We start from the raw sequence: 21,182 nt of genomic DNA, 5'->3' as shown, positions 1-21,182 counted from the left end.
TTAGCTTGTTTATACATTTTCATTATAAATAGTAATACAGTATCTCTCCTTATAAGTAAGTTTTGTGTTTATCCTTGCTAGTTCCTTAGAATAAAATTAGATTTATTGGGTGAAAGGTACACCTGTGTTTAAGACTTTTGATATATATTGCAAAATCATTCTCAAAAATAATTGGCTTGGCAAACTTTTTCTTAAAGGGCTAGATCGTAAATATTTTTGGCTTAGTGGGTCATAAGATCTCTGTGGTGGCTACTCAACTCTATGTGTGGTATAAGCATAGACAATAATAGAATGAATGAACATGCTTATGTTCCCATAGTTTGCCAATCTCCATACTATAACCACCTCTTACCAAAGTAGATGAATATGTCTATTTGTTCTTTCCTTTGCCAGCACTGGTTTTCCATTAAAAAAAAATTAAAATAATTCTTATTATCATGAAAATGACACATATATTTAGGAAAATAAGAGAGGGTAGATGAGCAGCTATTAACATACAGAATCCATATTCTTTTCACACAGTGATGATGTCTGCGAAACTGAGTATATATTATTTCAGAATATTTTCTGTCCGAATCTAAAGATAGGTATACTTTTTAATGTGCATACTCTTTTGTAACCTGCTTTTTTCAGTTAATGATCTTTGCTTTTCCATGTGAATAAATCTTCATTTCACGTAATACTTGAGTCTATTTTCATGTTTTCCTGGTTTCTTTTACTGCTGGTATGTCTGTACCAGGACATAGCACAGGACTGTCTCCTGCATCCTATGTTTATGTCCATTTAGTATCTTTTATTCTAGAACCATCTGTCTATTCATGATTGTTGTTGAAAAGCCCAAGCCAGTTGTCCTGCAGAATATCCCATGGATATCACACAAGGTGATACCTAATATCTGGTTATTTCTTAATACCTTTAAATAAATATTTGTCAATTTGGTAAGCAATTCCTGTTCATTACCAAGCTTTATATCTTTGTCATTGTTTTAATTTGCATTTCTCTGAATAAGTATTTGCCTTTTGAAGACATGAAGGGAAGGGGGGAAAGGCACAGAAAAGAAATTAAAATGAGAAAAAGGAAAGAATTGCTTGGGTGGAATAGGAAAAAGAAAGACAAATGGTGCAGTGATGGAATTTTCTGTCCTTTTTCAGTCTTTCCTACTCGCAAGCTCTAATTTATCTGGTCTATTTGAGATCATGGTGATCACACTGAAATTCACATCTTTTTGGCAGTAGCTTCTCCGATACTCGGTAGAAAGTAGGGTTGCTTAAGCATGCACAGGAACCAAGGGATGGAGCACCCCTGGGAAGTCTTCTATGAGACATTGCTGGAAAGTTGTGAGGTCACAGCCCTGTGGTCCTGGGGCTCTGGAGTCCTGCGTGCTGATGTTTGAACCCTGTCTCGTTTCAGCCCAGGAAGATTGCTCCTGATAAACAGGGAAGAAATAGGTGTGTTAGTTTTTCCTTCATGACTATTTACCCAAGTAGCCTTTAAGGTTAAACTCAGCACAGTTGCCTCTTTGAAAAATCACCTAGCATTTTGGCTAATGGCATTTATCTTACAGCATGTCCGTGTGAATTTTGACTTCACATTAATTTTCAGAGTCATAATAAAACTTATGTGATAACTTTTTTCTCCAATCCAGAGAATGTCTTTCTATCCTGCATGTAATTCAGAAGAATAAAGATGAACAACAGTTTTTCTATGAATTTGAAGGGGGTGTCAAGCTTGGAATAGGTGCCTTTAATTTGGTAAGTAAATAATTATAAAATAGCCGCCAGAAGCTTTTTTAACAGAACCTAAGGTTTCCAGTGCCTTCTCTATGGTGTGTGAACATCTGCCTGGGTTTGGTTGACAAATGGCTACAGTGGGATTGCATTTTTTTGTGTTGTGACCCAGTGGTAGATTTGGCCAGTATGTGTTGTAAAGTTCTGCACATGCTTAGAGTAGGTTTGGATTGTACAGGAGGGGAAGCAGGCAGCCTGCTGAATGGACTGGCAACATTTTTGGTAATAAGGAGCAAGGAATCCGGTTCCATTTCCACATCAGAAATATCGTGGCTTTAGCAGTGGTAGCTCTGGAATTGAAAAAGGTGAGGCAGTAATCATGTATCTTGAGGCATGATTTTGATGCTGTGAGAGAGGTGGAAGTTTGAATAGATATTTGTCAAATTGTAATATGTTATTTAGAGATTTTGAAATTTATTAAGGTTTGACTGTAATTAATGAGAAAATGCATTGATAAAGGGAACAATACACATGACTGTGTACATCACCGTGGCCACTTTGTTCATGAGCCCAATTAGTCAGCAGTAGGGGTGTCTGGGGAAAGAGGCCGGCTGGCAGTCACCACGGGTCATCCTATTCCCTTGATTATTCAGATCCTCCTCTGCTGATGTCGGGCTTTGGTGAACATTCACTTGCAACACAGATATCTCCATGTTTTTTGCTCATTTGGAGAGGTTTATACTCTTCCTTAGACTTCCTTGTCATTAATATTCTAATGATATTCCTTCCAAGTCCCTGACCGTCCAGCCAAACAGCCAAACCATTGGCTCCAGCCGATGAACCTGTATAGAATCACACACATGGCCATTTCTCCTTCTAGGCAAAGTGAACAAGCGGGTGACCTGCTTTTACCCTGCCTGGATTTCCCCTCCCCACTGTTCCCCAGGGATGTTCTAGAAAGTAACTGGAGGGCCGTGCTGTTCACTTTTAGGTGGTGCCTGCATATTATGCAGAATTCAACAGCCTCGCTTTCTGGAAAAGGATGTTAAAAAGGGGTCTTGTTTGCAAGTGGGCACTGAGGGATTCCCTTCTTAGCACTTCATCACTGCATATAAGAGGAGCAAGTATTCTCTCCAGCGTCCTGAAAAGGGCAGGGATTTTGCTGTTCTTGTTGTTTGTTTGTTTGGTTGGTTTTTTAATTTTTTAGGTTCATTGTCTTAGGTAAGTGAAATTAATTCACAAGTGATGATTAACCGTATGTGCAATATATGATGATTGAGATATGTAAAGTGGTTCAGACTTGGTTCTAATATTTCATATTATTGAATCATGAAACCTTTAAGTTGTTTGGAGGTTAATATTTATCTGTAGATAGATATACTAACAAATAGACTTTTTTTTTTCTTCTTGCAGATGCTCTCCCTTTTACCAGCCCGGATTATCAGACTGCTAGAATTTATAGGATTTTCGGGAAACAGGGTACACATTTAATTTTATCTTAATTTTGAAGGGAAAGATAAAACATTATTTACTGAATATGAGGACAGTGCAGCACATCTTCATAACTAGCAATTATAACTGACAATTATTGACAATTTGTTTGCAGGACAGTAAAAAGTCATGGGGGTCTTGATCATGCTTTTCAGGAGCTACGATGGTTTTTCTATTGAAAGCTAATTTTTTTTTTTTATTTATCTTTGTTACCTAAGTTCTGGGATTAAAAGTTATGTTACTAACATGGCTACTTGCTGGACTTTGGTACTCTTGTGTGTTTAAAATATGCTTCCTTAACCTTTTAGCAACCAGAGTGTTCTGTAAAACCGGGAAATTAGGCTAGATTTCCATGTCTACCTTTTTATGATTCACATGGGTCAAAAATAGTCATGGTGTTTTAGGTTTCCTTGCACTTGTTTAAGTTTCATGATAAAACTAAGCAAGGAAATTTTGTTTTCCCTGTTTCATTCATTGTATTTCTGTGTGGCTGTTTTTGTAGTGTATAACATTAATTAAACCTAACACTCAATATGCTATTACCAGGATTGCCTTACTGAAATAGCCATCCCTATTAGTGAAGAGGGCAGGTTTGGAGAACTGTATGAGAACAAATATTTGAAGCTGTTGCTCCCCACCCCACACACCCACTCGCCCCATTGGTCCTGTGCTTTTCTGTTTTCTGTGCTTCTCCTGTCCTATATCTTGGATATCCTCCCTAACCAGCAGCCTAGTTCTTGTGAGAGCCTCTCCATACATTAGGTTTGAGATAAATGTCAGCTATTCCTCCATCTGTCCCTTATTCTCTCCCAGTGAGGCTTATGTACTCCTAACTCAGAACCATACATCTTTCTAATGACATTCATCATATTCTAGTCCAACCGTGTGCTCATGTAGTGTCTTCCCTATTTGATAGAAAGATCTTTGAAGACAAACCTGTATTTGCTCATGACATTAAGGAGGGCATGTGATGTAATGAGCACTGGGTATTCTATAGGACTGATGAACCACTGACCTCTATCTCTGAAACCAGTAACACATTATATGTTAATTAATTGAATTTAAATTTTAAAAGTTTTTTAAAAAAACCCTCTATTTTTTCATACCCACCATAATGCATTGTACTTTGATCCTCAAGATGTTTTAATAAATTAATATTTTTATAAGAGAAATTCAACATTTCTATGGAATGAGAAGTACCTCTATCCTTTCCCTAGAATCACATAATAAGAAAAAATTTGTGAGATTTATCTCATGCCAGTTTAAAATGTAAAGTTGTTTCTGGTCAGGCATTGTCCCTGTTCTAAGCTCTTGAAAAGTAAACTCCACCTTCTTGGAGGGTGGAGATACAAGAACATGGCCTCTGTAGTGTCTGAATGTGACTTTTGAGTCAATCATGTTTTCTCCTTCTAAAAGGCGTTTGCTTCCCACAGGAGTTGGGCCTCCTGCAGCTACGGGAAGGTGCATCAGGAAGAAGCATGAGATCTCCACTATGCTGCCTAACGATACTAGCTTTTCATACTTACATCTCCCTCATACTTGGTAAGGACTGGATTATGTTTTATGTCATAGAAAGTTGACTACCGTTCATCTGAGTAAGTAAAGAATTTAGATTGTAACCTCAAAACCAACAGAACGTTGTATGTTAATTATTTTTCCACTAAAACAATTAGGAAGAAAATCACCAAGAGCCAGTAGTCTGTATCTGTTTACTTTTTTCTCTCTTTTTTTTTTTGAGTCAAGGTGAAAAATAGTGACATTTGTCATAGTAACATTTGGCAGAGGGTGTGGAGGTTTTCTTTCCCTGACTATTTTGTATCTGTTCTCCACTAAAAACATTCTGTAAAATTTAAGGTGACTTGTTTTAGCATATTCATATTAGATATCTTTTTGAGTAGAGAATTAAATTTTTGGCTAAGTTAATATTGCTGTTATAACCGGAAAACCCAGTTAGGACTCAACAATAACTCCCTCCATTTTTTTTTTTTTTAAAGATTTTATTTATTTATTTGACAGAGAGAGAGAGAGAGCAAGAGAGGGAACACAAGCAGGGGGAGTGGGATAGGGAGAAGCAGGCTTCCTGCCAAGCGAGGAGCCCGATGCAGGGCTTGATCCCAGGATCCGGGATCATGACCCAAGCCGAAGGTAGACCCTAATGACTGAGCCCCCCAGGGGCCCCAGCTCCCTCCATTTTTAAGAATTAGTTGGTCCTAGAGCTTTTCTTAAACTAAAGTCATGGGAAGGCCCTGTCTTGCCAAATTAACAGTTCTTATCTTTTCCACGAATAGGTGTTTGCTATAATTTACTAATATGTGGAGAATTGCTTTTATGTGTCTCCCCTATTTCGTGAAGACTGAGGCTTTTCCTATTGAATTTCTAGGTACAGGAGAAGTGAATGTTGTGGAAGCAGAGAATCTCCTCGCGCCCTTCCTCCAGCAGTTTCCAAATGTATGCTTAGAATTTCAAGTGCATATTTCTAGCCATAAGCAGTCAGGAAGGGCTGACCACTGATCAGTCTGTCTGCTTCCTTTCTCCCCAGGGCTCCCTCATGTTGTTTTATCATGCCCGGATAGAGCTGCTGAAAGGGAATGTGGAGGAGGTAATTTATCGTGGGGGGAGTAACTTGGGGAGCTGTCTGTCAGGTGGAGTTGTGTCATACTCATTCAACAGAAGTAAATTCAGCTATATGCACTAGACAGAAATGTAGACAAAATATGTTATCAGAACGCCCCAATTTAATTTTATGTGTGTATCCTACTCTACGTAGATTACGAATACAGTCTATTACTTACACATTAAGTACGTGAGGCAGCTAGGGGTAGAATATACAGAATACAAGTGGGCACCTTTAAAGGAATTTCAGAAAGTTTATCCGTTTCTGTATTGCATATTGACTTTGAAATCTCTCCCCTGCATAAGATACTAACTTCACTGTACTGCACATACTCCTCATCAAAGGAAATTATTCACTAATTCTCTTGAAAAAGACAACTGTGGGGCTTTTCATATAAGTATACTCACAAATAATTTTCTTCTACACAAATGAAATCAAACATATATATATTTCTTTGATTTTTTTCCCCCCTACTTACATCTTGGATTTCTTTCCAGGTCAGTATATCTAAATCTTCCTCATTCATTTTGATGGCTGGATTTCATTCTATGAGGAGGATATGTGGTACTTAGTGAAGCAGTCCACTATTGATAGACATTTTTCTACTATAACTGTGCTGTTGTAAACATCCTTATGTGTATGTTTCCATGCACAGATTCTGATCATCAGGATTTGTAGGTCAAAGATGTTTGCATCTTGATAAATCTAGCCAAGCTGACCTTCTAACTAAGGTTAATAACTAAATTTATTCCATCTACATGCCTATAAAGATGTGAGAATACTTGTTTCCAATGCACTTTGCCAACTCTGCACATTATCTGTTGTATTTTTGCCCATGTCCTAACCAAAACATAATCTAAGTTTTAAAAATATTTTATTTATTTATTTTAGGGGGAGGGGGAGAGAGCACATACATACTCGTGCAAGAGCAGGATGGAGGAGGGCTAGAGTGGGAGGGAGAGGGTCAAGCAGACTCTGTGCTGAGCGTGGAGCCCTACGTGGGGCTTGATCTCAGGATCCTGAGATCATGATCTGAGCCAAAACCAAAAGTCAGATGCTCAACTGACTGAGCCAGGTGCCCCAAGAATCCAATTTTTAAATTCATGTTTTTCAGTTTACAAATTTCTTCATGTGTATGTTTATCATGTGTTTATCTTTTTCTCTGATTATCTGTTCATATCTTTGACAGTTTTCCCATTGAGTTGTTTGTCCTTTTTATATGGATTTTATTAAATAGTTGTTGATAAGGATTAATTTTGGAGAGTTGTGGATGTAGTAATATCTTCTCCCAGTTTGCCTTTAACTTTGTTTAAGGTATATTTTAAGTTCTGGGAGTTCTGGCTTTATGTTCAGTTCTTTGGTAAAGGAACTCTGTATTTTATATCTTCCTTGGGAAGGAACTTCACCACTGCCACATGATAAAGTGCCACAGCCCCCTTACGAAGCTAGGGCAAGAGGCAGAACTTAATTGTATCATTTCATGTAGGGAAAGGAACATATCTCATCACATTGAGTGGTTTAATGAGAAATGCTTTTGTTGTTCTTGTACAAAGTGATTTATGTATTTTTCCATTAGGTTATTATCTCCTTGTCTAATATCTGGATGATCAGCTTTATGCAATTGACTTATAGGCACAAGAGATATTTCGAAAATGCATTTCAGTTCAAGAAGAATGGAAACAATTTCACCATCTTTGTTACTGGGAGCTGATGTGGATATATGTATTCCAACAAAACTGGATGGAGGCATATTATTATTCTGATCTGCTTTGCAAAGAAAGTAAATGGTCCAAGGTAAAATGCTGTGCTTTTGTTGCTGTTATCTGTTTGCTAGTAAGTGTCCAGGATGCTTTTTCTTTGGGACTGTTCAGAAGTATGACTTCAACCTCCTTTCTCAATTTAGGGATTTGTCAGTAGGCATTAGGTACCTATTTCTTATAAGCACGGTCCTTAGCACAACATGCTCTAACAACCATCCAAACAGTCCTTGTCAACAAAGAGGTTTTATCTCTGAGGATGAAATGCATTTACATTTAAAAAATTATCAAGCAGTCTTGATAATTTTTTTGTAGATTTTATGATGCTTTGGTGAGGAGGCTTTTCACAAGAATTAAAATTAATTCTGAACTGTTTGTGAGAAGTTGGGAGAAATGAGATGATTTCTTGTTCATTCTATGTATTTTCTTGCCCCCAAATGCTACCATTGTATAATAGGAAAATGGCCAAAATTAACTGAAAAGTGTTATTCTCAATAGGAACCAGCAATTTAAGACTTCATTTCCTTTTATTTCTTTAGTGCCTTTTAAATGTTACATCTAGATGGTTTGTAGGTCATTCCCGACTTGCAAGAGAGAAATGTCACATACCTAGAGATGCCCTATAACTAGCTGCTTCTCTTCTTTTCCTCCAGGCAACGTATGTGTTCTTGAAAGCTGCAATTTTGAGTATGCTTCCAGAGGAGGCTGTCATAGCAACGAAAGAGGATGTAGTGTCTTTATTCAGGTGAGCCAGGAACTCTTGCTAGAATGAAGATCCTGAATATATCTTTCTTTTCCCCTGAGTGTTCTCCCATACTTGACCTTCATATCTTCTTTAATGTCTACTCGTTCGATGCGGACACCCTTCAAAACCACACTCAGAGAAGGTCTGCTGTGAACTGCTCTGTTTAACTGTGTTTAGATCAGTATCCACCCATCCTCTTGATCCTTGTTTTTGAGCACCTGCTGTGTGAAGGGTCCCGTGTAAGGTGTTGAATAAGCAGGCAGGGCTCCTGTCCATGTGGCATGTATAACCTTGTCGTGGAATCAGGCGTCAGTGAAATTATCACACAAATAATGGCAAAATTGTAGTACATGACTAATTTTTTTCCTTACTGCCCTTGTTGCCATTTTTTCTCAGTATTTTTGTAGGCTCATCCTGTTTTATCAGCTATTGAAGGTTGATGTCTTAGGGCCACAACCTTAGGAAATCTTAGTCAGTCCACGTTTAAATCCTAGTTCAGACTTCCTGACTGAGCTCCTGACCCATACAGCTAGCTCCCATTTGTCACCTTTCCTTGGAGATGTGAGAGCATTTAAAAAAATTATTTATTTACTTATTTTTTAAATATTTTATTGATTTATTTTAGAGAGGGGTGGGGAGGAGCAGAGGGAGAAGAAGAGAGAGGCCCAGGCTGATGTGGGGCTTGATCCTAGGACTGCGAGATTATGACCTGAGCCAAAACCAAGAGTGTGACACTCTGCCAACTGTGCTACCCAGGCACCCTGAAAGCATTTTAAACTTACCGTGTTCAGTCTTCCTGGACAAACCTAGTATTCTTTCCTCTTTTGGTGACTGGGATGACAATTCTCAAGCCAGAAGCTGATAATACTTGCATCACCAATGCTACCCACAGTGCCCCCAATTCCCCACTGGGAAGAGAAATATGGATATGCACATAGAGGCAGTAATGGTTGAGATGGTGTCTAAAGGTGGAGTAGGAGCTGCTGAGGCAGCAGGAAGCTGTGGTGGTGCAGTTTCAGACCAAGAGAATAGCACAAGAGAGGACCCCGTTGCAGGAAGGAGCACTGCACATTAAAGAACCAGAAGGTGATAATTTGGTAAGACATCATGCTACATTTGAGATACAGTTGACCCTTGAACAACATGAGTTTGAACTATGTGGATCCACTTACATGTGGACTTTTTTTTTTTGGATCAGTACAATACTGAAAATGTATTATCTCATCCTTATGATTTTCTTAATAGCATTTTCTTTTCTTTAGCCTACTTTATTGTATAAGTATGGTATTTAACACATACAACATACAATATATGTTTTAATCAACGGTTTATGTTATCAATATGGGTTCTGGACAGCAGTAGGGAGTTAGCAGTTAATTTGGGGGAGTCAAAAACTATATGTGGTTTTTTTTTTTTTTTTTTTTTTTTTAGATTTTATTTATTTACTTGACAGAGAGAGACATAGCAAGAGAGGGAACACAAGAAGGGAGAAGCAGGCTCCTCAGTGAGCAGGGAGCCCAATGTGGGGCTTGCTTCCAGGACACCAGGATGTTGACTTGAGCTGAAGGCAACCGCTTAAGTCTGAGCCACCCAGGCACCCCATATGTGGATTTTTGACTATGTGGGAGGGAGGTGTTGGTGCCTTTAATATCCATGTTGTTCAAGGGTCGGCTGTTTATAGGTCAAAAGAAAAGAAGGCTAAGGGTGACTCAAAACATATCTCACAGAACGTAGTCTTCATTTAAAAATAAGCCAGAGTGGCAGGGATCATTGGTAACCTGAACAGGACTGATAAGGTCCACATGTAGATGAGGGAGTCAGACTGAGGTAGCCGAGGAAGAGAAATGCAGAGTTGAGCATCAGTGCATCCCTGGATAATCCTGACTACGAAGAAGGGGGAGGCTAGAGAATGGTGCTGGAGGGAGATGATGGCATGTCAGCACCCGTTTTCACGGGAGAGTTGTGAGCATTCTCAAGAACCACTGGAAAGGATCCAGATGAAAAGTTACACACAGAAGTGAGAAATGGGATAACTGATTTGTAAGTGTCCTCAAAGGGCAGGAGGAGTTAGAATCCAAAGCCCTGATGGCATGGATGGTTTTATGTAGGAGGAGGACCCGGTCTTCTGTTGTATTTGAAGGGAAGAAGTCTGGAATATAGGTACAGAGGCAGGCAAGCTTCTGTGCAGGAGTACGAGAAGGAGGGCACTCCATCTCCTAGCTTGTGTTTTTCTTACAAAACTGGAGGCAGAGGCATCTGCCTCTGGCTGGTAGTGCAAGGGCCCGTTTGTGGTGGGTGCTGATGAATTTACAGGGATAGCAGTCTGCTCGCAGTGCAGGTGCGGGGGAGATGGTCACTGAACCTCATCCAGGGTTGGGTTTTTGCTGGACCAATGTGGTGACTAGGCAGTGGACGAGGGAGTTTAGGACTGAAGCCAGTGCATGCCGCGGTAAAGGACAGGCCATCGAAGCAGGAGTATGGAGGGACAGGGAGAGAGAGGAAGACTGTGCATAGGGAGGTTGAAGGGCAAGTAGACTGACACAGTCTTACTAGTACAGCCGCATTAGAATGAAGAGAATGGTATTCAGAGTGCTGTGCTTGAATTTGTGCTTTGAGGTAGTAGAGATACAGGTGCCAAAGTGTGGTCTGAGAGGACTGCAGGGGCCGGAGGCGGTGGTAGAGGGGACCTGATCCCTGGAGATGAATGAAGCTCTGCTACATTCTTCAAACATAACTAATGACAAAATCTTTCACATGGAATCCCGCATTCTGTGACCGTGTTACCAGAGATATCTTTAGCTGAGCCCTCAAGACTCTTCAGGGCAAATCTGAAGATATGAACAAGACCACTTTTCATCTTCTTTTCTAAAATCTCTTTTTGACTAAAATACCATGTGTACTAACTATAGATAGAATCAACATCAGCTGAAGCCATGGTAGGATTCATGTCACCTCTTACTGTCCTCGCTTCACACAAACAACTGGTGGAATGGAAAAAAATTGTTAAGATACATTGAAATCTTTTCAATCTCCCTCTGTTTCTTCCACATTAGAATAAGTTTTCTCCATATCAGAACAATTTCTGGGGCGCCTAAGTGGCTCAGTCCGTTAAGTGTCTGCCTTCAGCTCAGGTCATGATCCCAGGGTCCTATTGGCCTCCTGCTCAGCAGGGGGTCTGCTTCTCCCTCTCTTTATGTCCCTCGCCCCACTTGTTCTCTTTCTCTCAAATAAATAAACAAAATCTTTAAAAAACAAAAACAAAAACAAAAACCCCAAAACACAATTTCAGTGAAACATGTAACCAGTCCTATTTTCAGGAGAAAGCTTGAGGTCTGCTATGTGGTAGCATGAATTTGTTGGGATAATGAGAGGAGAGTTGCCCAGTGAATGTTTTCTTCATACAGAATCTGCAGTCTTTTAACCACATGATTTCCTGTAAAGTAAATCCTGTAATAAAGCCTGCTTCTGTCCCACATCCTCAACCCCCACTTAACATGTCCGCTGCTTCTTCCACTGGTGTTACTGATCATCAAATCATGGACGTTCTGCTTTAAAATTCTTACTGCCAGATTGTGCCCAGAAAGAACTGACCACAATCTTGTCCTCTTACGGGAATATTTTTTCTGTGTTTTGTCTTACTTTTTCTTTCAGTGATGCAATTGGCTATTTATTTTCCTGAATATTATCTCAGCAACTGGTTTGGTGCACTTACAAATTTGTGTGTAAGAAAGTGCTATGGGAACATAGTCTCTTTGTCCTACTCTCATTTTTGTGTGATTGTGGATTTCATAATTGGGATTTCTTAGCTTTTAAGAAGGAGTTTGTAAATATGGTGCATGTCTTTAGCTAATTATTTTCAAAATAACCTATGTTTGGGACACCTTTTCTTTAAGTGTACATTAATTGACAGTTATGGTTTGAAACACATCATCTTATAGATCTGTGTCCTAGGAAATAGATAGGAATAAGTAGAAATAGATAAGAATATGAAAGGTCTCATATACCCCTTTCCTTCTCTCTCAGTACCCACAGTGTAAGTAAATACTTTGGGTTCTTTTCCTGCTTTCTTATGGAAATTACCAATTTTTATCTTTATTTATTTTAAAATTTTTAATTTAAATTCAATTTAATTAACATATACTATATTATTAGTTTCAGAGGTAACACCCAGGCTTATTACTTCAAGTGCCCTCCTTAATGCCCATCACCCAATTATCACATCCCCCCACCACTTCTCCAGTGACCCTGTTTGTTTCCTATAGATATTAGACTCTTATGGTTTACCTCCCTGTTTCCTATTATTTTACTTTTCCTTCCCTTCCCCTGTGTTCATGTTTTGTTTCTTATATTCCACATATGAGTGAAATCATGTGGTGTTTATCTTTCTTTGACTTATTTTGCTTAGCATAATACCCTCTAGTTCCATCACATTGTTGCAAATGGCAAGATTTCATTCTTTTTGTTGACTGACTAATATTCCATTACACACACCCACACACACACACACACACACACACACCCCACATCTTCTTTTTCCATTCATCTGTCAATGGACATCTGGGCTCTTTCCATATTTTGGCTATTGTAGACATTGCTGCTGTAAACATTGGGGTTCATTGTCAATTTTCTATTTAGATTTCCTTCATTATATTTGATAAAGTCAGAGGTTAGCCAGGTTAACTAGAGAGAAGTATGGGTCAGTCAGTGGTTCTCACATTTGAGCATACTTCTAAATCACCTAGAGGACTCGCTAGATTCCAGATTGCTGGACCCATCTCTAGAGTCACTAATATTAGGTCACTCCACCCCTGGGGTGGAATCTGAAAATTTGTGGGTTGTTTTTTACATTTTAAAAATATTTTATTTATTTATTTGAGAGAGAGAAAATGAGAGAATGCTTGAGCACATAAGCCAGAGAAGAGGCAGAGGGAGAGGCAGAAACAGACTCCCCACAGAGGAGGGAGCCCAACATGGGGCTTGATCTTGGGATCCTTGGATCATGACTTGAGGTGCCTAACTTGAGGTGCCAAAGTCAGGTGCCTAACTTACTAAGCCACCCAGGTGTCCTGAAAATTTGCTTTTAGCGCACACCTCCAGATGACGCTGATGCTGCTGGTGTGGGGAGTGCCCCGTGAAATCTGCTGGTATCAATAATGTATGTGTTCTAATGACCTTTTGTTGGGATTGGGTTCTTCGCAGACAGGTGGATAGCTTGAAGCAGAGAATTGCAGGGAAATCTATCCCTACTGAGAAGTTTGCTGTCAGAAAGTCTCGTCGTTACTCTGCCTCGTTGCCTGCACCTGTGAAGCTCATCGTGCCTGCCCTGGTATTTGTCTTTATTTTATTTACTCTTTGTATTTTTTTAAAAGATTTTATTTAATTTATTTGACAGACAGAGATCACAAGTAGGCAGAGAGGCAGGCAGAGAGAGAGAGGGAAACAGGCTCCCTGCTGAGCAGAAAGCCCGATAGTGGGGCTTGACTCCAGGACCCTGAGATCATGACCTGAGTTGAAGGCAGAGGCTTAACCCACTGGTCACCCAGGCGCCCCTACTGTTTGTATTTTAGAAAGAAATAATCTAGTCACAGCAGTGGGAAGCACACCTGTGAAGTTTAGCTCAATTTAACGCCATTGCAAGGGTGTTTGTAAGGTGAACATTTATGAATTATTAATAATCAAATAATCATAAAAATTATAGCTAATTTTTTGACTAGTTGGTATGTTCTAGGCATTATGGTATTTAAGAATATATCATTTAATATTTTTTGAAAAACTATTAAAAATATATCATTTAATTCTTACAGTAACTCTCTGCGAGTACTTTCTCTCTGTAGCCCCATTTTACAGATAAGGAAATTTAGGGAGAGAGGTGAGTTGGCTTAATTAGAGTTGACTTGAATTCTCATGCAAGCCACTTATATGATTTTACCTTTTCTGGTAGCCACATTAAAAATTAAAAGGTCGCAAAATGTAAGAAATCAAAGGTAACATGAAAATAATTTTAGGAATATATTTTGTTTAACCAGATATATGTAAAATGTTTGTTTGAACATGTAACCAGTAAGAACTTAGTGAGACATCTCACATTCCTTTCTATTGTACTGATTATATGAAGTGCAGTGTGTATTTTACTCTTAGAGCACATCTCCGTTTGGAGTAGCCACATTTCCAGTGCTCATGTGCCCTCAGTGCCTGGTGATTGCTGCATTGGACACAGTGCTGCTGGAGCTCACATTCTTTTTTTTTTTTTAAATGATTTATTTATTAGAGAGAGAGAGTATGTGAGAAGCGGGGCAGAGGGAGAGGGAGAGAGAATCTCAAGCAGATTCCACGCTCAGCGTAGAGCCCAAGGTAGGACTCCAACTCATGATCCTGAGCTCTCACCTGAGCCAAAACCCAGAGTGGGCGGCTCACCCGACTACACCACGCAGGTGCCCCTGGAGCTCACGTTCTTGATGAAAAGCATAATTTCCACAGGAATTTTTTTTCATGAATATTTCCTTCAAATTACTGAATAGGGGGACGCCTGGGTGGCTCACTTGGTTAAGTGGCTGCATTCGGTTCAGGTCATGGTCCCAGCGTCCTGGGATCAAGTCCCACATCTGGCTCCTTGTTCAGCAGGGAGCCTGCTTCTCTCTCTGCCTCTGTCTGCCTGTGCTCACTCTCTCTCTCTCTGACAAATAAATAAAATCTTTAAAAAAAAAATAAAAAAGTACTGAATAGGGGTGCCTGGGTGGCTTAGTTGGTTAAGCTACTGCCTTTGTTTCAGGTCATGATCCCAAGGTCCTGGGATCAAGCCCTGAATCGGGCTCCTTGCTCAGCGGGGAGCCTGCTTCTCCTTCTGCCTGTTCTGCCTGCGCTGCCTACTCCCCCTGCTTGGGCTCTCTCTCTTTCTCTGACAAATAAATAAATGTAATCTTTAAAAATATATAAAATTACTGGTTATCATATTATTCTGGTTCTTTGGGGCTTCAGTTTTGTAGGTAGTCAGCACAGGAAAACCATTAAATGCAAACTGAATGTTTGCATTTGGGGTTCTTGATTATTTATTTATTTATTATTTTTTTGTGTTCCATAGTTATTCAGTGATTCCCCTTTGACAGTTTAGTTTCCAGTTTCTACAGTTACAAATATGTTGCAATGAATTTTTTTAAAAGAGTTTATTTATTTATTTGACAGAGAGAGAGAGAGCACAAGTAGGTGGAGTAGGCAAAGGGAGAAACAGGCTCCACACTGGGCAGGGAGCCCAATGTGGGGCTTGATCCCAAGACCCTGGGATTGTAACCTGAGCTGAAGGCAGCCGCTTAATGACGGAGCCACCAGGCACCCTGAATGTTCTTTTATATTGCTTTTCTTGGGCACATGGTCATATAATTCTCTGAAAAGATTTCTAGAAATGGAATTCCTGGTTGGAGGGTATATGCACTTCTTATTTTGACATTGCCAAATTGCCCTCCAGAAAGGCTCTACTGGTTTAAATTTTTACCAACAGCATTTCACTATTTTAATTTATATCCCCCTGTTGGTATGGTTGAGTATCTTTTCATCTGCTTATTATTTTTATTTCTTCTCTTGTGAGTTGTTCATATACTAATGTAATTTTTCATTAGGTTGTTTATTGTTTTATCATTGACTCATAGGAGCTCTTTATATATTCTGTGAGAAAGAAGACTACAGCCTCTATCAGATATCTGATAGGAGCTAGCCTATACTTGGGTCCAGGTGTTCTGTACTTAAAATCAGTAGTCTCAGAGAGCACCACCGTCAGACCAGGTTATTCTGTGCCTGTGATGGAATGAGACAAAAATAGCACTCTGTCATCAAATCCGAGCACAGATAAAAACAGGAACACCATGCAAATCACAAAGGTGACCAAACATTCCCCTTCCCCAGCTAACGTGGGAGCCTCTTGCCGTTTCACCAATTACAGCTTTTGGATCCATTCCTGTTGATTTCTGTCAGGTGATTTGCATTGGGAAATTTCTTCTTTGTGTCATAGAACGTTTGTGAAAAGATTTTAAAGCACAATAGCCCCTTCTGTGTCCTAGAACTTAGATGCTTATGTGTACATAACTACATCCTATTTTTCTCAGTAAGGGTCTTTTTTTTTTTTTTTTTTAAGATTTTATTTGTTTATTTGACAGAGAGAGAGATCACAAGTAGGCAGAGAGGCAGGCAGAGAGAGAGGAGGAAGCAGGCTCCCCGCCGTGCAGAGAGCCCGATGCGGAGCTCAATCCCAGGACCCTGGGATCATGACCTGAGCCAAAGGCAGAGGCTTAATCCACTGAGCCACCCAGGTGCCCTGCTTTATCATATTTTTAAATTCCTTTATGTCCAAGAACATACTGATTACCCTGCCTATTTCATATACTTAAAAATATGAACTGTGCTACCAGGAAGTTAGAAAAATATTTTCAAGCAAAAGCATGCTTACTTTTGGTCCAAAAAATTTCTCATCTGTTAGCCTATGAGATGTAATTTTCAATGAGAAATCATTAGTTTACATTTTCAGGGGCTGTTATTCCGACATTCGGCCTTTAAATGATTGCACTTCCTGCATGTTGGATTATATCTCTGGACTGTCACATGTTTGTGTGTTTTTTTTTTAAAGGTTTTATTTATTTATTTGTCAGAGAGACGGGCATAGCGAGAGAGGGAACATAAGCATTGGGAGTGAGAAAGGGAGAAGCAGTCTTCCCGCGGAGCAAGCAGCCCGATGTGGGGCTCGATCCCAGGACGCTGGGACCATGACCTGAGCTGAAAGCAGACGCTTAACAACTAACTGAGCCACCCAGCCGTCCCCTGTCACATGTTTTTAATGGGATAAAAGAACCATTAAAATACTTTCTATATTCATTTCCAGTGAAGTCCTTGGGAACATTTTATGTACATAACTGGGAGATTTTTAAAAAATATTTCCCTGGGTGCCTGGGTACCCACATCGGGCTCTCTGCTCAGTAGGGGGCCTGCTTCCCCCTTCTCCTCTGCCTGCCTCTCTGCCTACTTGTGATCTCTCTCTCTCTCTCTGTGTCAAATAAATAAATATTTAAAAAAATATATTTCCCTTTACTTAAAAGTAATGACAAAAATTTATCTCATATACAACTGTTCATAGTATCAGTTAAAAATATTTTATTTATTTCTGTATTTGTAACCCGTTATCTTCCAAAAGGATTGAATACTAGTAGATGTTTAAATGAATAAGTAAATTTTTCAGTAAAAACACAATATACTGTATATATTGAATGACTTCATAGTATAAAAGGCAAAAGGCATATAATAAAATGAGAAATAAGATAAAATGAGAAAAGGGGAAATTATAATTACTACTCTCCAAATGAGGAAAGCTAAGGAAAGTGATCTCTGGATGTTACCTTGAGATCTGTAACAACCAAGAGGTTGGTTTCGTTATTGTAAAGGACATCGAATAACCTCATATAATTGCAAATGGCTTTTCATTCTTCCTTGTTAGGAAATGATGTATGTCTGGAATGGTTTCCCAATAGTGAGCAAGAGAAAAGACCTTTCCGAAAATCTGTTGGTCACTGTCGAAAAGGCTGAGGCTACTTTACAAAATGAAAGTAAGTATGAAAAGTAAAAGCCTGAAAATCTTTTTTATTACCACTCTCCTGCCCTTTTCCTGTGTCTATCTGCCTGTGTTCATTTGTGTGTATCACAAGGACAAAGCTCTTGGGCTGCAAGGATCTGGGTTATTGTGACCAGAAGAAGGGAGGAATGACACGTGCTGCCACATGGACAAGTTTAGGGAAACGAGGCTATGTGAAAGATGCTCGTTGCAGAAAACAGCATATCGCATGGTTCCATTTAAATGAGATATTGAGGGGGCGCCTGGGTGGCTCAGTGGGTTGGGCCGCTGCCTTCGGCTCAGGTCATGATCTCAGGGTCCTGGGATCGAGGCCCGCATCGGGCTCTCTGCTCAGCAGGGAGCCTGCTTCCTCCTCTCTCTCTGCCTACTTGTGATCTCTGTCTGTCAAATAAATAAATAAAATCTTTAAAAAAAAATAAAATAAATGAGATATTGAGAATAGGTCAATCTATAAAGACAGAAAGTAGACTAGTGGTTTTATAACGAGGGATGGAAGAACTGGGGTCTGCGTGTGATAGCTTTTAAAGGGTGTATGCTATTTCTTTTTGGAGTGTTGAGAATATTCTAAGACTGTAGTATTGGTTGTACAACTCTATAGCATACTCAAAACCAGTGAAGTGTACTTCCAAGTAGGTGAATTGTATGGTAGGTGAATTATATCTGAATTAGTCTGTCGCTGAGAAAGATGAACAATCAGTCGAGTTTTACAGTGCATTTCTGGTTTTTTATTTGTAACTTGTTCCATCCCCTCTTTTGCTCTGTAATGACTATTATGTTTTTGCAGACACAGAAGATTGTTTTCAAGTTGAAATTTTATAACAATTTAATTTTTTTACTCATCACTGTTGGTTGTCCTAGAGGCCCCTCTCCAGTTTACTGGAAGCTCCATTTCCTGGAAACAGCTGGCATACTAGAAGGAAAAATCAGGCCATCTGAGTTTACAGTCCCAGCTTTGCAGCTGTGAGACCCTGGGAAACATACCTCATCATTTCTGGATATCATGAGATGATGATATCCAAAAATACTCAGATAGTATCCGAAGTTTTCTTGATCTGACATTGTCTATTCTCCAGCTTAAATAGAGCGTTTATCTTTGACAAATGATGCTATGGATGCTAGCCTTTGTAGTATTCCTTTTCAGCCTCCCAATCATTTAGGTCTTCTCCTTTGGAATGTTCTAACCACAGAAGTAAAATGAAAACATCCATGGCGACAAACATGGTAAAGGGCATAGAAGTTCAGGTAAAGGCAAAGAAAATTGTAACAGTTAACTCATATTTTTTAACTGGAAAAAGATGGGCATTGAGGGAGTGGCTAGCCCCATACTCAATATATTCTCCACATGGGAAATTAAATACTGAACATAGCTCCAGGGATAAGGGACCTCATTTGTATTTGGAGCTACAGAATGAGGCTGAAGTGTTAAATGACATTTTTCTTTATAATTATTGTTAAAAAATTAAGCATATAATTGATTGATGTAGGTGAAAGAAATTACCCATGTTTTGCTATTCTAATACAACTAATTTAGAATATTTGTTTGCTCCATCCTAGTCTTATTTTTACAGTTATAATCATAGTGTACCTGGACATACACTAGACTACTTTCTTTTTCATTTAATATATCATAAACTTTTTTTATTGAAGTATAATTGACATAACATTATGTTAATTTCATGTGTATACAATAAAGATTCAGTATTTGTGGACTCTCTAATGATCAGCACAATAAGGCTAGTTAACATACATAACATACATATTACAAAATTTTTTTCATGTGTTCGAACTTTTAAGATCTCCTCTCTTAGCAACTTTCAAATATAAAGTACAGTATTTTTTTTTAAATTAAAGATTATTTATTTATTTGACAGAGAGAGAGAGAGATATCACAAGAAGGCAGAGAGGCAGGCAGAGAGAGAGGGGGAAGCAGGCTCACCACTGAGCAGAGAGCCCCATGCCGGGCTCAATTCCAGGACCCTGAGATCAGGACCTGAGCTGAAGGCAGAGGCTTAACCCATTGAACCACCCAGGTGCCCTTGAAGCACAGTATTATGAACTGTAATCACCATGCTGTACATTATATCCCCATGATTTATTTTATAATGGGAAGTTTATACATTTGACTCTCTTTACCCATTTCTCCTACCTCCCATGCCCCACCCCCAGCAACCACCAATTTATGAGCTTGATTTTTTTGTTTTGTTCTGTTTTAGATTTCATATAAGTGAAAGTATGGTATTTCTCTTTTGCTGTCTGACTTATTCCATTACTTAGCACAATGCCCTCAAGGAAAATCCATGTTGTTGCAAAGCTGCAAGATTTTATTTTTTATGGCTGAGTAATATTCCATTGTATATACCTACTACATACAGAAAATGTAGTATATATTTTCTTTATCCATTCATCCACTTACGGCTTCCATATCTGGGCTATTTTAAATAATGCTGTGATGAACATGAGGATGCATATATCTTTTCGAGTCGGTGTTTCCATTTTCTTTGGATAAATACCTAGAGGTGGAATTTCTGGATCATATGGTAGTTCTATTTTTATCATAGACTTTTAAATTGTTGCTAAATGGCTCTTAAAATAATTTCGAAAGCTTCATAGCACTCCATGGAGCTAATATATCATAAGTTAATCAACACTTGCAGTGTTATTGGGCATTTAGGCTGCTTTCCATATTTAAAATAATTCTAGTTTTAGATTACCATCAATAAGGAGAAGAAATATAAAAGAATGAAAGCTGACTCAGTGGCCTTAGTTGCTAATAAGGTCAAGGTTTCAGACAGGATACCTGAAGAAGTCAATAGAACAAAAAGCAATGATGTTCTGAGGCCACAGATCAACACCCCCACCTCGCAGATCTCCTAAATAACCATTTTATGAATATAAACTAGTAATCACAGGGAGAACAGGAAAATGGAATATTCTACTTTATTATTTAAAAAAGTCACCTGTGGGGCACCTGGGTGGCTCAGTGGGTGAAAGCCTCTGCTTTCGGCTCGGGTCATGATCCCAGGTTCCTGGGATCGAGCCCCACATCGGGCTCTCTGCTCAGCAGGGAGCCTGCTTTCCTTCCTCTCTCTCTGCCTGCCTCTCTGCCTACTTGTGATCTCTGTCTGTCAAATAAATTAAAAAAAAAAAAAAAAGTCACCTGCAAAGGTCATCTGTTGATTGGGGATGAGCATTGTCCATCTCCCATATTAAAGGCAGCATTTTTATAAAAGAACCATGGTTC

The 21,182-nt window shown here is 39.2% G+C and overlaps 1 protein-coding gene across 3 annotated transcripts in view; it reads left to right on the top strand.

Moving 5' to 3' along the window:
* The window catches only part of TTC39B (tetratricopeptide repeat domain 39B), a 129,391-nt gene that overhangs the window by 95,437 nt on the left and 12,772 nt on the right, over positions 1–21,182 (top strand). For all 3 annotated transcript variants that reach the window (XM_004765728.3, XM_004765737.3, XM_004765736.3), the window contains 9 exons: positions 1,646–1,751; positions 3,141–3,206; positions 4,652–4,760; positions 5,599–5,666; positions 5,758–5,817; positions 7,465–7,626; positions 8,243–8,334; positions 13,534–13,660; positions 17,807–17,915. In XM_004765728.3, coding sequence (XP_004765785.1) covers positions 1,646–1,751; positions 3,141–3,206; positions 4,652–4,760; positions 5,599–5,666; positions 5,758–5,817; positions 7,465–7,626; positions 8,243–8,334; positions 13,534–13,660; positions 17,807–17,915 — 899 coding nt within the window. The remainder of the gene's footprint in view (positions 1–1,645; positions 1,752–3,140; positions 3,207–4,651; positions 4,761–5,598; positions 5,667–5,757; positions 5,818–7,464; positions 7,627–8,242; positions 8,335–13,533; positions 13,661–17,806; positions 17,916–21,182) is intronic.

This window comes from Mustela putorius, unplaced genomic scaffold (genome assembly GCF_011764305.1).
Source record: "Mustela putorius furo isolate JIRA1106 unplaced genomic scaffold, ASM1176430v1.1 tig00000421_pilon_pilon_pilon, whole genome shotgun sequence".
In the NCBI taxonomy this organism is placed as follows: Eukaryota; Metazoa; Chordata; class Mammalia; order Carnivora; family Mustelidae; genus Mustela; species Mustela putorius.
The sequence above is the reverse complement of the archived record's forward strand: the minus strand, read 5'-3'. Positions and strand labels throughout refer to the sequence as shown.